Here is a 13,804-nt window from a genome sequence, read left to right as displayed (position 1 = left end):
CCACAACCCATGAACTCACTTTCAAGGGCTCTTCGTCTCATGTTCTCAATATTTATTGCTTATTTATTATTATGATTTCTTTCTTTTTGTGTTGCACAGTTTGTTGTCATTTGCATCCTTGATGAACGCCTAAGTTGGTGCAGTCTTTCATTAATTCTGTTATGGGATTTATTGAGTATGCCTGCAAGTAAATGAAAAGGTTGTATATGATGACATACTAATTTACTTTGAATTTTGAGCAAGGCATTTTCGCCCACAGCGCTGTCGCTCACTAGATGTTGTTTGTTTATTGCATCATTCTCTGTAAATTTTAGGCTGCTGTGCATGAAAATCCCAACAGATCAGCAGTTTCTGAAATACTTAAACTACCCTGTCTGGCACCAACAATCATTCCACAGTAAAAGTCACTTAAATCACATTTCTTTCCCATTCTGCTGTTGAGTCTTAACAAGAACTGAACCTCTTGACCATGTCTGCATGCTTTCACTTATCGAGTTGCTGCCATGTAATTAGCTGATTAGATATTTGCTTTAATGAGTAGAAGTACCTACTGAAGTGGCCACTAAGTGCAGGTTGATTGTGTTAATGAAACCATGGAGATGGATTTTATCGTGGGACAGTGTAGTATAAAGTCATGCACTTTAGGCAGATTATATTATTTGAATAGGGACAGATGGCAGGTGATCAAAGTACAGAGTAATGTAGGTGGAATTAGGCGAGTTGGCTTAAGAAATATTGGGCAGGTTAGTCAAGAGTTTGAAATATTGAGAGAAAACTATATTGAAATAAGAGATCCTGAGGAGTCTTGACACAATGGATATAGAGTGAATGCATTTTCTTATGGAAAATGCAGAACATGTTTTCAATTTTTTAAATATTAATTATCCAAGAATGTAATGAAGATCTTTGAACTATTTTAATGGTTGGTAGATTCCTGACAACACTTGAGTTAAAGGTTTCTAGGCCTGGATGGAAGTGCAGTTACATTCAGATTAGCCAGGACCGTATTGAATGGTAAATGGGACTCCCAAGAGCTAAATCCTTCCTATAGATGTTGCCTGGCCTGCTGCGTTCCACCAGCATTTTGTGTGTGTTGTTTGAATTTCCAGCATCAGCATATTTCCTCGTGTTTGCTGGCTAAATCCTGTGTTCAGTATTCAGCAACACTTAAAAGAGATACAAGTGTCTTACTAAACATCAGAAAATAACTTGTTTCTCATCAAGCATCTTGCTGCTTATATGGTTTACAGTCAATTTTATTTGGCTTACAGTCAATTTCTATAATAATATCATACTCTGAGTACATTTAGGTGAAACTGAAGTTTAAATGGAACTTACGTTATCTATATTATCTATATTGGTTGGTAGAAACCTGTATCAATGAGAAAGAGGATGTGCTGGAGCTTTTGGTAGGCATCAAGTTGGATAAATCACTAGGACCGGACGAGATGTACTACCCCAGGCTACTGTGGGAGGTTAGGGAGGAGATTGCTGAGCCTCTGGCAATGATCTTTGCATCATCAATGGGGACAGGAGAGGTTCTGGAGGATTGGAGGGTTTCAGATGTTGTTCCCTTATTCAAGAAAGGGAGTAGAGATAGCCTAGGCAATTATAGACCAATTATAGATCTTACTATAGTGGTTGGTAAGTTGATGGAGAAGATCCTGAGAGGCAGGATCTATGAACATTTGGGGAGGTATAATATGATTAGGAATAGTCAGCATGGCTTTGTGAAAGGCAGGTCGTGCCTTATGAGCCTGATTAAATTTTTTAAGGATATGACTAAACACATTGATGTAGTAGATGTAGTGTATATGGATTTCAGCAAGGCATTTGATAATGTACCCCATGTAAAGCTTATTGAGAAAGTAAGAAGGCATGGGATCCAAGGGGACATTGCTTTGTGGATCCAGAATTGGCGTGCTCACAGAAGGCAAAGAGTGGTTGTAGACAGGTCATATTTTGCATGGAAGTTGATGACCAGTGGTGAGCCTCAGGGATCTGTTCTGAGGCCCCTTCTCTTTGTGATTTGAGGAAGTGGAGGGATGGGTTAGTAAACTTGCTGATGACACCAAGGCTGGGGGTGTTGTGGATAGTGTGGAGAGTTGTCAGAGGTTATAGCAGGGCGTTGATAGGATGCAGAACTGGGCTGAGAAGTGGCAGATGGAGTTCAACCCAGATAAGTGTGAGGTGGTTCATTTTGGTAGGTCAAATATGATGGCAGAATATACTATTAATGGTAAGACACTTGGCAGGGTGGATGATCAGAAGGATCTTGGGGTCTAAGTCCATAGGACACTCAAAGCTGATGCGCAGGTTGACTCTGTGGTTAAGAAGGCATACAGTGCATTGGCTGTCATCAACCATGGTATTGAGTTTAAGGGCCAAGGGGCAATGTTGCAGCTACATAGGACTTTGGTCAGACCCCACTTGGAGTACTGTGCTCAGTTCTGGTCACCTCACTATAGGAAGGATGTGGAAACTATAGAAAGGGTGCAGAAGAGATCTACAAGGATGTTGCCTGGATTGGGAAGCATGGCGTATGAGAATAGGTTGAGTGAGTTTGGCCTTTTCTCCTTGGAGCGACAGAGGATGAGAGGTGACCTGATAGAGGTGTATAAGATGATCAGAGGCATTGATTGTGTGGATCGTCAGAGGCTTTTTCCAAGGGCTGAAATTGCTAACATTAGAGGGCATAGTTTTAAGGTGCTTGGAAGTAGGTACAAAGGAGATATCAGGGATAAGTTTTTTATGCAGAGTGGTGAGTGCGTGGAATGGGCTGCCTGTGATGGTGGTGGAGGTGAATATGATGGGATCTTTTAAGAGACTGTTGAATAGGTGCATGGAGCTTAGAAAAGTAGAGGGCTATAGGTAACCCAGGGTAATTTCTAATGTAAGGACATGTTCGGCACAGCTTTGTGGGCCGAAGGGCCTATATTGTGCTGTAGGTTTTCTACGCTGCTTTGTTTTCCTAAGTAACCTACTATTCAGTCTGGACTGTAATTTTGTTTGCTGAAAGGACTAGAAAGTGTCCCACAGAGTATGTAGCAGGAGGATCCAACAGATGGACTCATTTCATATATTCCATGACTTAGACTGTTTCACGAGCCCGAGACAGCTCATTTTCAATCACATTCACATTTTGTCTCCTGACTCCTCAATCCAGTATAGGAATTCTTCAAATTTTCCTTGAAAAGATGCCCAATTAGCCCCTCCATCATCATACTTCATAGTGTGCTGAAACGTTTCTCACATTGAACCGCTTCTGTAACCCTGCTTACCTTCTTCAAATCAGAGCTGTAGTTATGGAAGCCCATTTGGACCGAAGCATGCCTGCCTCTGTGAAATAACTTTAAGAACCAAACCTGTGGTATGTTGATGACGTTATTGGCGCCGATTACTGTCTCTCTGAGAACACAAGTTTCATTGCCTTAATTATCAACTCTCACCCTGGTCTATCTCAGAGTTTCTTCCCTTTGATTTCTTAGCTTTCATATGGGTGGGTAGTGAGAATTGGTATAGTTTATCAATCAGTACTATTACAACCATATAGACCTTCATAAATGTCTTCAGTACAGCTGTTTTGTATAAAAATGATATTCCACCCTTCTGTTCCCTTCAGATCTCATTTGATGATACTTCCCTCTCTGCCAGGGAAGTTTGCCTTGGTTAATTGGGCTCTTAACTGTATCTCTTCTGTTTCCTGCATTTCTGTTGTAGCCACACTTTCCTCTCATCCAGACCATGATCAAGGCTTCTTCTGCCCTATCAACCTTTTCATTTAATAGATACTTTATTGATCCCAAAGGAAATTACACTGCCACAGCAGTATTACAAGTGCACAGATATACAAATATTCAAAGGGAAGAAAGAAAGAAGTTACCTCGACAGTCTAACAGGAGGGTGTCATCACTTCTTCCCCAGGTATAGGTTGACTCATTATAGAACCGAATGGCCTCATATAGCACTCCTTGGAGCAGTGCAGTTGTCTTACTCTATTACTAAAAGTGCTCCTCTGTTCAGCCAAGGTGGCATGCAGAGCGTGAGAAACATTGTCCAGAATTGCCAGGATTTTCCATAGCGTCCTTTGTTGTACCCAACCTGCAGTATGTCCAGTTTGACTCCTATAACAGAGCTAGCCTTTTGATCAGTTTATTGAACCTGTTGGCATCACCCATGATGATTGTACCACCACATAGAAGATTATACAGGCAACAGCAGACTGGTAGAACATGTGAAGGAGAGGTCTGCATACTACAAAGGACCTCAGTATCCTCAGCAAATAATGGTGGCTCTGGCCCTTCTTATACACAGCCTCTGTGTTGATGTTCCACTCCAGTCTGCCATCCAGATACACCCCCAGGTACTTGTAGATCTTAACCACATCCATGTCCTTACCATCAATAGTAACAGGGAGCAGTGCAAGTTTCGTCTTCCCAAAGTCTGTCACCATCTCCTATGCCTTACTGATGTTGAGTTACAGATGATTTATCTTGCACCAATTGACAAAGCCCTGTATCCTCCGGTCCTCCCTGTATACACCCAACTATTGCTGAGTCATCAGAGTACATCTGTAGATGACATGAATTTAGAATCTTGGTGTATACAGGGTAAACGGGAAGGGAACCAATACTGTCTTCTGTGGGGCCCTGGTGCTGCTTATAGCCACATTATCCAGGATAACAATGGAAGTGCTGACCTGCATTGAACAGAGCTTTTCCCCCAGTGGTGAGGGCTGTATGATATTGAAGCCACTTGAGAAATCAAAAAACATGATCCTCACAGTGCTGCCCTGCTTATCCAAATGGGAGTAGGCTTTGTTCATCAAGTAGATGACAGCATCATCATTTCCTTCCCCCTCTCCCCATCAAGCTCTGCATTTCCTTTGTTTACTCTTTACAGCAGCTTCAGTTACAGGTGTAACACCTGTGCTTTTCCCACTTCCCCCCTGGACCTTAGCATTTCTTGCACCAAAGCAACCATTCACTTCTGTATGGAGTACTACCTGCAATGCTCATGGCGTGGTCTCTTTTGCATTACAGAAACCAAATGCATTTGGGGTGTTTATCTTGGATAAGAAAGGTTATCAACCTTAACTTGGTTTTTCTCTGCCGAGAATAACTACCTGAGTTGCTGGGTAGTTTAATAAAGTGTATTATTTGAGGTTCTTAGCACCTACAGTGCTCTCTGTCTTTGATCCACCATTGTATTTCCTTTCTCCTTTGCTCTGTATTTCCTACAGGTCATCTACAAACCTCCACTAACCTATTCAAAAAGACAACACTTGCATCAAAGTCTCTTGGTCTCCATTTTATTCCCATCTTCTGCTACTAAAATATATTTGTTTTCCAATATTTCCCAGTTCTGATGAAAAGTCTTGAACCTGAGATGTAGCTCTGTTTCTGTCTCCACAGAACTATTGAGTATTTACAGTATTGTCTTTATTTAAACCAGAGCGACATTGAAATAGAAGTGTGGGTAAATGCTTGATAATAAATTACATTGGATTTTAAATAATAGGCTGTTTATCCTGCAGGTTCATCCTCTGGTTTTGTTTGCCTTTCCAATTCACTGCAATGGAAGCAGGTGTCCATTATTTCTAAATTGAGGTCACCAGTTTAATTGAAAGATTCACAACTATAAATTTTTTCTTATTCTATAAGGCTGACTATTTTAGATTATAGCAGGTGCACTATTGCTCATTGGATTAATTGATGTCCTGAGGAGGGAACAAGAGACAGACAACTGACAAGTTAACTGTTTAAATTCCACTAACTGTAGCTGCACCAGATGTATGTGGTTTTGATAACAGCTGATGTGAACATACTGGGATTTCGGTTAAATTTTATTTATTATGGACCTTAAGATGATGCTTAAAATGCTAATACAGAAGAAAATATCTTGCACCTGATGAGAAGGTAGTAGAAATGGTGACTATCGTAAGTCAGCAAATCTTGATGATCTTACATTGCCAGGGTAAGTGGGGTGGAGATTGGAAAAGGCCTGTCAATCTTCCAGACCTGCCTAAATACAGGGGAGGGACAACAGGACAAAAATGGCTAAGTAACAGGTGGTGGAGAATAAGTGGGAGGAATTTCTTTAGTCAGAGGGTGGTGAATCTGTGGAATTCATTTCCACAAGCTGTTGTGGAGGCCAGGTCAGCGGAGGTTAAAGGCCATCAAATGTTATGGGGGAAAGGCAGGTGAATGTGGTTGAAACGGATAATAAATCAGCTCCGATGGAATGGCAAAACAGAGTCAGTGGGACAAATGGTTTAATTCTGTTGCCATGCCTTATATTCATATGGGTAGGGATATACTTGGTATCTATAGACCAGTTTAATCTTAGTGAAATCATCATAGGCAAGGAATTGCCTGAGTTGATAGAAGACTATTTCATTGATAAATTTATTAAAACTTGTTAATATGATGCTGGTGCAGACAATGAAATTTCAAATCCCACCACTATTTATTTTTAATCATATGACTACATTTTAGAATATGTTGATGTACAGTAATAAACTGCCATCAGATTGGCTGAATTGACAAAATGGGAGAACAGTGAATCTAGGTGGTTCTCCTTAGAGCCGCGGAAAATTTGATGGAGGTGTGGAAGTTCATGTTTAGAGAAGTTAAGTTGATGAAAGCTATTCCCATTGCACAGATTCAAAGATGAAGGAGACATTTAAAATTATGGACAAAGGAACAAGGGGAAAATGAGGGGGAGAATCATGATCTGGAATTTAGTACTTTTAAGGGTGGTGGGAACATAATCGGTGCCTTTAAAAGAGGGTAAGTTAGCAAAGAGTGAGAGTTTGCAGGGCTGCAAGGAAAGACCTGAGAAAAGGGACTGATAGCTGCAATAGACTTTATTGCCCAAATGGCAGCCCCCTGTAATTCTATCATGATATGTCCCAGCTTGTAGTTCATCCTCAACCCGTGCTTGTAATTGTGACCCAGTTTAATTGAATGGTAAAATGTAAGAGAACAGGCATGTTTCTGAGCAGACAGGTTGAATGGTAGTTGTATGCTGTTCTCGGAATCCTCAATCAGATGCATGCCAGCTTAGAACACCAAGAAAAAGCTGGCATGTCCCAAATGGACAACAGATGAAGAATGACCATAATTGTGAGTCAATGATGTGTGAAAACAGGTAGTTTCATGGCTTTCTAGTTTCTGGTACCATTTTTTCACATGGGAGGGGTGGTGGAAACTGCATAAATGAGGATGGTAGAAAATTGGTCGCAGATGTTATCATTTCTTTGGGGATATAAATTCCGGGAAGATTTTATTTAATCAGTCTGGCTTGCTTCCAGTATCTTTCTATTTCTCATAATGATGGTGTTTTGAAATTTCAACAATTTCATCAGTTCTTTTAAGTTGCATTCTATACCAAAATGGGCCCCCAATTCAAAGGCACAGTTTCTTTCTAGACCTAGATTAGAGCTGGCTTTCTACAGCGACTATCTTTCCTCCTGTTGCAGACCCGAGCTCCCTTATTGAGTTCATCTTCACATTGTCCTCGACCTAAAATCATGCCATTTACAAGCGTTTGATTACGTTTTCCACACAGAGTTCACGCAGCTACTTTCTCTGCCCATCTTCCAAGGTCAGACCTTGGTTCAGTGAGTGTCCACACTTCATCCTTTCCCATTAAGGATGGACTTTGTTATTATAAATCTTAGACACGGTAGCATAGTGGCTAAGTTAAGCTGGGCTATTGGTCTGTAGACATCAATTCTAATCCAACCATTGAATCTGGGCATTAACTTCAAATAATTATGGAATTTGAAGAAAAAGTGTCAGCAATAATAAATACTAAATTTTCAGATGGTAATAAAATCATCTGGTTCACAGATATCCTTCATGAAAGTAAACCTGTTGTTCTTGCGTGAACAGACCTTATCAGCCTCAGGATTCATTGATGTGGCTCATTAAGAAATGAGAAGTCCATAAGATCACAAGACCATATAACATAGGAGCAGAATTTAAGTTATTCAGTTCATTGGCTCGACTCCACCATCAATCATGGATGATTTTATTTTCCCTTGCAACCCCATTCTCCCAGTAACCTTGCATCCCTTACTAATCAAGAACCTATCAACTCCTGCTTTAAATAAACCCATTGACTTGACTCCATAGCATGGTAATGAATTCCATAAATTCACCATCCTCTGGCTAAAGAAATTTCTCCTTATATCTGTTCTAAAGTCCTTCTGTTCTGAGATTTTGCCTTTAATTCAGGGACAATTGGAGATGCCAGTGACATTTGCATCCCATGATTTATTAAGTTTTAATAAAATTATACTGTACTCTTTCTTTCTCCTCTCTTAATTGCCACTATTTTCTTCTTTTCCCGACATGTTTTCATCATTGTCCCTTCATCCAACTTTTGTCAATTCATTCATGCAACCCCATTTCCCACGCCAGCCGCAAAAGATCTTGCCCCAAAAGAAGCCCAGTTTCTTATACCAGCAATGTTGGCAAGGTGATCTGATGAGAAAAATGTCAATGGACATTTATTCCAACCAGTGTTGAATTGTACATAGGAGTGCAAAGAGGAAGCACTGATAATGTAACCAATGCCATGAGCTGTACTTTTTTCTTGTAAAGGTTCCTGTTTGTTCTGTTCCACACAGCCTTTTTGGTCTTAAGCTACATGACTTACATTATGACACAGAAGGAAACATATAGCCTTTCCTCTTTCATCACTTATTCTGTCTCATATGATAAGGATATTCATCACCAAAACTGGTCTTTCGGTCCAGAGTTATTGACTATTAACCAACCATTTATACTGGTGCTACATTAATTCCATCTAATATTTTCACTGTATTCTTATCAATTCACCCCCACCCCCGCCACCACCACCACCAAGATGTCCATGATCTCCCTGGGTTCTTTTGCCACCTGCCTACACTAAGGTGTAATTTCAGTGGCCATTTAACCTGCTAGCATGTCTGGGATGTGAGAGGAAGCAGGAGCTCATGGTGGAGCTACATTGTCATTGAAGGTCATGCAAACTCCACAAAGACACCATTGGAAATCAGGTTCAAACTGGGGTGCCTGAAACAGCATTAACACTAACTATTTCTTCACTCGACCACAACAGTTGAATGGCTGATGTGTGTTGCAGCATAATTGTTCATTAAATAATATTTGCACTCATCTTTATGTTCTTAGATGGATTCATGCAATTTGCCAGAATTTGAACACAGAAGATGAAGTTGAGACTGAAGCAGATAACGGCTATGACTGTTTTACATGTAGGCAATATGCGACAACTCCAGGTTAGAACTGAAACAAACCCTCTTGCTCAAAGATCTTATTTATAAAGTATTTGGCTAAAGCAGTTATCCCTTCATAAGTAAAAGCATTCCTTTTTTTGATAGATAATTCCAAGTGACTAACAGTAATTAATCTTAGAAGCTTCAAAGTCTCTAATGTTTTTATTTCTTCTGCTCCAGTGACTACCTCAGAAGGGACTGATATGTCTTTGGTAACACCTCAAGTTATTGTGAAGACGAAGGAACCAGGTAAATTTGATCCCAACTTTCTATCCTGCTATGATGAAGGTTCCAGAACTACCCTTGGTGAAACTGCTTCAGTTAAATTGTCACTACTCATTTGTGAACAATAATGAGAGCTTATAGATGTTTCACAAATCACTTCAGATAAGCTTTAGCTGACATCCTGATAGACAGTATTTACAATAGGGCAGGGGTGGCGAACCTTTCTGAGACCATGTACCCAAGTTGGTGATATTCTTATAAAACAAATTCTCTTGCATGTCATGGTAATTTCTTGAGCAGAGATTATCTTTGATTAAAGTAGTAGTAACAATTTATGCATGTTTTAAGAAAAATGGATGAGTCTTGTTTCTTGTTTTTATGTAATTGTATTATTAATAATAGAAGTATAAGGGACAGACTGGAATAAATGAAGTGTTTTAGAAAACCTGTTCCAAATTATTAATACTAATCTTATAAAAGACATTGAAAATACATAATTACTAAATAATGTTGTTATTATAATTGTTTACTATCCAAATACTGATGTGCACATTAGGATTTGCAAGGATTTCAAAATGTGTCATTTAGTATAGTGTTCTTGCAGCTGTCCAACTGGTGCCATGCTAGCGTGAGAAGTTTCCTATAAAAACATCTCACTGCTCTTGGATTGTAAAAAGTCATTTGTTGCTTCATTTGGCAATAAAGCTAATCATCATGTAGCTTTTGTATTATGGGTGAGATTTAAAGAATCCAGGAGAAGCATTACCTTGCCCTCAAAAGCTTTGTGTGCCATCTTGATGCTATGGGTTTGCCACCCCTGCACCAGGCATTACTGAAAATATTCAGATTCAGAGATTACTGAAAATATGTCTCTATGAAAATATGCAGATTTATGTTGCCTAATTTGGGGGTGTAAAGCAGACAAATTAACCATTTAGAAAGGATCAGACCTGATAGTGCAAGATAATGGAACTGATGAAATGCCTGTTTAGAAACTGGATAAAATGTTCTTCTGTATCATAATAAGGTACAGTAGAATTTTTACAGTGTTGAATAAAGCAAGTGAGTTTATAATATCGACAATGGTGACTATAATTGAGTTGAATGTAAAATTAGTGTTTTGATAGGTTGGTAATAGAAATCATCTTCAGAAAGGCAGAAATAAAGTGTTTGAAAGTGCTCCTAATTCTGTTTTTGATATTAATTCTAGATTACAGCTGGTAATGGTGAATATCCAAAAGGGCAAGAACTTGGTTTCTTCACTTCTATACTATTTTCATGACTTTGATTCTATCTGTAGTTTACTGTGTTAAGAGTCAAAAGATGCTGAAATAGGCTAAATGTAGTTTCATTTAATTTTAAATTGTACATTGTTGTGAAGTGTATATAAATACAGGTAGGGATTGTGAGAATAGAAAATAATATTCATTGTAATCAGTGTCTGGAATGTGAAGTGAAATAATTTAAACCACGACAGTAATTGCATTCTGCAAAGCATAAGTAAACTAGTACAAAGTAGTTTTGCAGCAAAAGTGTTGAATGTTCCAGTACTGTATTCAGTTTTGGGTTGTTGGTCAGAAGAAATGTACAATTAAAATTAAAAGTGCAAAATAAACAATCTAAAATATAAGAAGTGTATGTTGAGCAAAGGTTAAGGAAATATAAAGTTCTTTTAGAAGATGGAAGGGGAGGAGTAGTTCAATATATTTTTAGAATTGCAGGTATGGATGAAATGAAAAGGAATTTTCCACCATAATTAATGGCAAGATGGGAAAGTCAGGACACTGTGAAGAAATGGGCTTTGAAGGGAGAATTGATCTTATGATCTAGTTTCTCAGTTTGCTGGTATTATCATAACCAGAAAGTAGAAATTTGATTATTGAACAGAACTGAGTTTTTTTTTAATCACCATCAAAGATGTGTGGATGAAAATTTTCAACCATTGTCAAAAATAGTGAACAGGTTTTGGATGCTTCCAAAATTAGAGCTGATTTAGTACGACTTTCCTGTCTCTCAGGGATAAGCAAATCCTCACTCAGTATAACTTTGCTTTTCTTGGAAAACAGAGCCAATGCGGACGTATACACAAGATGGTGTCTGCCTAACTGAGTCGGGTATGTCACAGCTCCAAAGCCTCAGTGTTGCTCCACCACGTCGGAAGCGACCTAAGCCAAAGTTGAAGCTAAAGATCATAAATCAGAACAGTGTGGCTGTTTTGCAAACTCCTCCTGATCCGCAGTCTGAACAGTCCAGAGACATAGATGGAGATATGGATGATAGCAGAGGTACAATATTCTGGCTGATCCCTTTCATTAATTTTCTACAATGAAGTAAACTATTTCATGCTGTTATGTTTAAACTTCACTTACATTGGCCCAAATTAGATTATTAACTGGAGGAAATACCTCCCTAGTCCCTCTGCATTTCAAATAACTGTTGTTGATAAATGCCAATACCAACCAACGCAACATAGTTTTTTTTGTCACTTTTGTTAAGGGTCTAGACGTTACTGGAAAGGCAAGCGTTTTTAATTGTCCATTTTTCATTATCCTCAACGATGGTGGCAAGTTGCTACTGTAGACCATAGTACCATTTGGTAGGATGTTACATTTACACCCTGTGACGATGAGCCAGTTATATACGTACTTCTAGATCAGCTTGGTTTGCAATTTAGACAGGCCTCTGCAGATGATACTGTTCCCATGTGCATTCTTCCCTGGTCTTCCTCGGACACCTCAGCCATTGGTTTTGGATGTGCTATGAGAGTAGTCTGAGCAAGTAACTGGAATTGCTTTTATAGATAGCCCACTGCAACTACTGGGGACAAGTAATAGGGTGAATAAATAGGTAAGCTGGTTGCTCTAATACCAATCAACTGAGATGCTTTGGCCTGGATGGTGTTGAGCTTCTTGAGAGCTTAAAGCTGACATACTCATCATTTGTGCTTTGTACATGGTGGAAAAGCTTTGGGTGTCATAAGTGAGTCAGTCAGGGCAGGATATCCAGTCTCTGACCTGGACTTGTAGTCATGTGGCAAGTCAATTTAAGTTTCTGTTTAGCAGTTACCTCCAGAATGTTTTTAGCATGTTACTTCAGCAGTCATGATAAGAGTACCTGATTATTCATTACATTGTTTTCAATGCAAGATTATATTGGTGAATTCTGTTGCTCAGTTTCCTGAAATGTCTATAAAAATAGCTATCATTGTCTCTGCTATTTCTCTCTTCCTGCATCTCCTTTAACAATCCCATTGTTGCCAAATCATTTTTCCATCCCTTCAGCTCATTTTCCTTTGAAGTACTTTGTATTAGATCAGAACAAATATATTGGAAAGTGCGCTGCACCCAATCCATTTAATGAATAAATGCATTTGCGTGAAAGTACGATGTTTATGTCTTGTTACATTGTACAGCGAATAAGAATTATCTGAAAAAGTAGCTATGTTTGGATATTTCAGCTCTTAGTTCAATTGTAAATGGATATATATTTGTCCTGGCTTGCCTAATAATTTGAAATATTTATTTTCATGAAACATGAAAATTTATTTGCTCTGGTGCGTTAGCTATACATTTCCTTGGGAAATAGTTGTAGTGGTATAAGGACCAGATTCTATTAGCCATGTAAATTGGATGGAGATCAGCTTCATTCTATCTGTAAACAGAATTATTTTGCCCATTTCTCTTTCTGGTCTACAGTTAAATTTATATCAATTTTAAAATATATCCATTCGTAATGTTCTTTGGATGTCTACCAGAGAAAGCTGGGTTTGTTCCAGTCTTATTTATAAAGCTTGTAGTGGATGTGGAAAGCCCATCAGTGCTTGCAATGGGATCTGGACCAACTTGAAAAATGGGATTAAAAATGGCAGATGGAATTTAAAACAGAGCAGAAAAGACTTTGGTGAGGCCAAATTTGGAGTATTGTCTACAGTTTTGATCACCTACTTACAGGAAAGATATGAATAAGATGGAAAGAGGACAGAAAATTTACAAGGATGTTACTGGGAAAGTTTGATTAGGTTTGGACTCTATTCCCTGGAGCGTAGGAGAATAAAGAGAGATTTGATAGAGTTATACAAAATTATGAGTGGTATAGATATAGTAAATGTGATGAGGCTTTCCCCACTGAGATTAAGTGAGACTAGAACCAGGTTAAAGGTGAAAGCTGAAATATTTAAGGGGAACCAGAGGGTGGTGGGAGTGTTGAACTGGTTGCCAGCAGAAATAGTGGATGTATTTTTGATTGCAACATGTAAGAGATGTTTGGATAGGTACACAGATGGGAGTGGGGTGG

At 38.9% G+C, this 13,804-nt stretch overlaps 1 protein-coding gene across 3 annotated transcripts in view; it reads left to right on the top strand.

The window, feature by feature from the left end:
- Positions 1–13,804, top strand: part of kmt2ca (lysine (K)-specific methyltransferase 2Ca) — a 479,075-nt gene that overhangs the window by 319,201 nt on the left and 146,070 nt on the right. For all 3 annotated transcript variants that reach the window (XM_059971838.1, XM_059971840.1, XM_059971839.1), the window contains 3 exons: positions 9,183–9,289; positions 9,467–9,535; positions 11,578–11,796. In XM_059971838.1, coding sequence (XP_059827821.1) covers positions 9,183–9,289; positions 9,467–9,535; positions 11,578–11,796 — 395 coding nt within the window. The remainder of the gene's footprint in view (positions 1–9,182; positions 9,290–9,466; positions 9,536–11,577; positions 11,797–13,804) is intronic.

Source organism: Hypanus sabinus, chromosome 6, assembly GCF_030144855.1.
Source record: "Hypanus sabinus isolate sHypSab1 chromosome 6, sHypSab1.hap1, whole genome shotgun sequence".
Classification (NCBI taxonomy): Eukaryota; Metazoa; Chordata; class Chondrichthyes; order Myliobatiformes; family Dasyatidae; genus Hypanus; species Hypanus sabinus.
This window is presented reverse-complemented; position numbering and strand designations above follow the sequence as displayed.